This window comes from Eptatretus burgeri, chromosome 17, assembly GCF_056783735.1.
Source record: "Eptatretus burgeri isolate ZD-2024b chromosome 17, Ebu_testis_v1, whole genome shotgun sequence".
Lineage (NCBI taxonomy): Eukaryota > Metazoa > Chordata > Myxini > Myxiniformes > Myxinidae > Eptatretus > Eptatretus burgeri.
The window spans coordinates 43,285,048-43,288,945 of NC_140977.1; the positions used below are offsets into that span (position 1 = coordinate 43,285,048).

The following is a 3,898-nucleotide window of genomic DNA, read 5'->3' on the forward strand; positions in this document are numbered from 1 at the left end:
TACCTGAAAATCACGTTGGAATATTTGTCTTGCTTGATGTTTGTCAACCGATTTCATTTTGTTACCTCAGCCTGATGAGCCAAAAATCCTCCGACGTAACGAAATCTCCGTCCAACACTTCGTCTCCACCATGAGTACCTGGCTGTCTTGAACAGCGAGGACACATCGCCCAGGTGAGTATTTCGGATTCCGGAGATTGGTAGGGTGGACCGGATACCTGTCCGGCTGGTCGCCCGTGTAACGGCTGGTCGCCCAGATGCCGGCTGGTCGCCCGTGTAACGGCTGGTCGCCCGTGTAACGGCTGGTCGCCCAGATGCCGGCTGGTCGCCCGGGTGCCGGCTGGTCGCCCGGGTGCCGGCTGGTCTCCAGGCGTGTCACCCGGGTGCCGGCTGGTCGCCAGGCGTGTCACCCGGGTGCCGGCTGGTCGCCAGGCGTGTCACCCGGGTGCCGGCTGGTCACCTGGGTGCCGGCGGGTCGCCTGGGTGCCGGCGGGTCGCCTGGGTGCCGGCGGGTCGCCTGGGTGCCGGCGGGTCGCCTGGGTGCCGGCTGGTCGCCTGGGTGCCGGCTGGTCGCCAGGCGTGTCGCCTGGGTGCCGGCTGGTCGCCAGGCGTGTCGCCTGGGTGCCGGCGGGTCGCCAGGCGTGTCGCCTGGGTGCCGGCGGGTCGCCTGGGTGCCGGCGGGTCGCCTGGGTGCCGGCGGGTCGCCTGGGTGCCGGCTGGTCGCCTGGGTGCCGGCTGGTCGCCAGGCGGGTCGCCTGGGTGCCGGCGGGTCGCCTGGGTGCCGGCGGGTCGCCTGGGTGCCGGCGGGTCGCCTGGGTGCCGGCTGGTCGCCTGGGTGCCGGCTGGTCGCCAGGGTGCCGGCGGGTCGCCAGGGTGCCGGCGGGTCGCCAGGGCGCCGGCGGGTCGCCAGGGTGCCGGCGGGTCGCCAGGGTGCCGGCGGGTCGCCAGGGCGCCGGCGGGTCGCCAGGGCGCCGGCTGGTCGCCAGGGCGCCGGCGGGTCGCCAGGGCGCCGGCTGGTCGCCAGGGTGCCGGCGGGTCGCCAGGGCGCCGGCGGGTCGCCAGGGCGCCGGCTGGTCGCCAGGGTGCCGGCGGGTCGCCAGGGCGCCGGCGGGTCGCCAGGGCGCCGGCTGGTCGCCAGGGTGCCGGCGGGTCGCCTGGGTGCCCGCTGGTCGCTAGGCGTGTCACCTGGGTGCCGGCTGGTCGCCAGGGTGCCGGCTGGTCGCCTGGGTGCCGGCTGGTCACCAAGCATGTCGCCAGGGTGCCGGCTGGTCACCAGGGTGCCGGCGGGTCGCCCTGGTTCCGGCTGGTCCGTGCTGTCGGATCTTGGGGATCTTTTTGTTTGTTTGACCAAGCGGAGATGCGGAGATGAGGCGATGTAATCTTTGTGGGAATTGCCAGTCAGTTGCAATTGAGTTTCTCCTTCCTACAAGGATGGAAGATATGGTTTTGCTTTCTTTCTGTGTTTGTTTCTTTCTTTCTGTGTTTCTCTCTTTCCAACAATTACAGCTGCACATTATTTCTTCATTATAATCACAATTCCCCTTTATTATTTTCTGATTTATGTCCTGCATTCTGAACTTGAGGGATCATAGGTGAAACGCTGAAAGTCACATGTTCAACTTTGCCTTTCCCTTGTATTTGGGTCTATCGGGATGAAACTTGGTTTAAACAAGGTGCTTTCAAACTGCCCTTGTATGGATTTTATTTCAGATTGGAATAATTTTTGGGATTATGCAATGGGTCATAATCTGTCTAAATATGTAGGTTTTTGGTTTATTGCGAATCTTTATTTCAATCAATTCAGACAATACTTGACACAAAAAATAATATTGCTTCAGTGTCTCCAGATTAAAACAGGTCAACCAACAATGGTTTGGTGTTTTCATTTTGGATTTACAATGGTTTGTAGTGGATGGAGGAGCTGCCGGTCTCACCGTTCCTTGCGTTTATAACACTGTCTCTTCCCGCAGATGTCTTGTGAACCGGAAGAGACTGGTGGCCTTGGAGGATCTGGAAGCCCTCCAGGGATCCCTGACTGTGCGGTTTGTTTGCAAGAGTGTGTACACCCTGCATTGCTTCCCTGTGGACATGTTTTTTGCTTCCTTTGTGCTAAGGGTGTAGCACTTCAAAGCAGACGCTGTGCATTGTGCCGGCGGGATATTCCTCCTGACTTTTTAGAGCGACCAACCTTACTGCCACAGAGCGTACCTGGATCTACATCTCAGCAGCAACAGTTGCAACAAATGCAGCCGCAGGCTCAAGCACACCCTGGTAACGATGCTGGTAAAGTGTCAGCGGAGTCTGAAATGGCCAATGCGTGGTTTTATGAAGGCCGAAATGGCTGGTGGCAGTACGACGAGAGGACAACTGGGGAGCTGGAGGAGGCCTTTTCAAAGGGCTGGACCTCTTTGGAGATGTTGATTGCTGGGTTCCTCTATGTAGCAGACCTAGAAGCCATGGTCCAATACCGACGGAATGAGCCCACACGGCGGCGACGCATCAAGCGAGATCTCGCTTGTGCTCCTAAAAAAGGAGTTGCTGGTCTGAGATTGGAACAGGCCACCTCTTCCTCACGAGAAACGAGCGGGGATGGCACAGCAGCCGTTGAAGTGTCTGGGATTGCTCGGATGCAGAATCCCGTTGCAACTTCTGTCTCATCCATCCCCATTAACCAACCTGCAACTGAAGCAGTGTCGGACTCGACGGCGGTCAATTCTCGTTTTTCCGGAATTCGATTAGGGGTAGGCATTCCTGGTATTCCTGCACCTAGCATTGCCACAATAATTCGTTCCCAAGCCCTTTCCTCTTCACCACCTGCTGTGCCCTCGCCACTTACAAGTGTTCCAGAACGCACAGATCGTCATGGAGGAGGTGAGGAAGATGATGATTATGAGGATGATGATGATGATGATGATGTGGTTGAGCAGGGAAGTACTGTTGAGAGTGTAATGGGATGGAGAGGGAGGCTAGTGGGATTTCGAGGTGCTTTGTGGAGGCAGAGTCACTCGACACCCAGTACGAGCAGCTCAACTTTGCCAAGTTCTGTAGCTGGGGATGGAGGCAACACTGTCGATGTTTCTGGGAATGGTAGTAGCACCGAGAGGGACTTCCCATTACGTTTGAGCCGGGCATGGTCACGACTTAGTCCCCGTCTGCCTCGTGCTCGGCCGCCGGTACCCCCTAGGATCGGCAGCGCACCCCGGGAAGGTCGGCCAGACGGTCAGTTTACCGTAACGGATGTTTAGGGAGAATTCAAAGTCTAAGGGGTTCGAGGTCATCATACATCTTTATTATTATTATTATTATTATTATTATTATTAGTTTTCTGTCCCTGAGTTAAGATGGTTGTGCCTCTCCTGGCTGTCTCAGCCCTGATTTGTTTGTTTTCCTTCACACTTGAAAGATTAAATTCGGAAGGTTTGTTGTTCTCCGAAACTTTAAAAAAAAAAAAAACTTTCATTCTGCATTCTCCAACCCCTCCACCCCTGCACAATCTCCCTGCGTGCACACACATTTCACTGCTGCCCTGAATCATGTCTCATGTTCTGTTTATTTCCTGATCTTTCTTCCATTGAGTATGGTACTGTAGGTTTTCTTTTGTTATTTCAATAAACTTTGTGAAGTGTCCCCTTTTTTGCTCTTTGTTTGTTTTAACATTTAAATGTGCAAAGCGATTTTGCGTAAAGCACTCGAGTCATTGCAGCTTCATTTATTTTATTTTATTTTATTTTATTTTATATACAGTCCAGGTGTGTGGAAGAGCTAGAACACTGAATGGACCAGGAGGCAAAGGAACGTGAGAAACAGAAATACACCAGTAGGGCTGAGAGATAAAATAGAGGGTGACTTGGACAAACGAGAGGAGTATGGGGTGGATAAAATGGATACAGAAGGAAAAA

General features: G+C 55.3%; 1 protein-coding gene across 3 annotated transcripts in view; it reads left to right on the forward strand.

Moving 5' to 3' along the window:
• RNF146 (ring finger protein 146) overlaps positions 1–3,626 on the forward strand; it is a 4,545-nt gene extending 919 nt beyond the window's left edge. For 2 of the 3 annotated variants that reach the window (XM_085861153.1, XM_085861154.1), the window contains exons 2-3: positions 71–173; positions 1,970–3,626. In XM_085861153.1, coding sequence (XP_085717279.1) covers positions 1,970–3,244 — 1,275 coding nt within the window. In that variant the 5' untranslated portion in view covers positions 71–173 and the 3' untranslated portion in view covers positions 3,245–3,626. The remainder of the gene's footprint in view (positions 1–70; positions 174–1,969) is intronic. The other variant, XM_085861152.1, reaches the window with a different exon arrangement.
• The last annotated feature ends 272 nt before the right edge of the window (positions 3,627–3,898 follow it).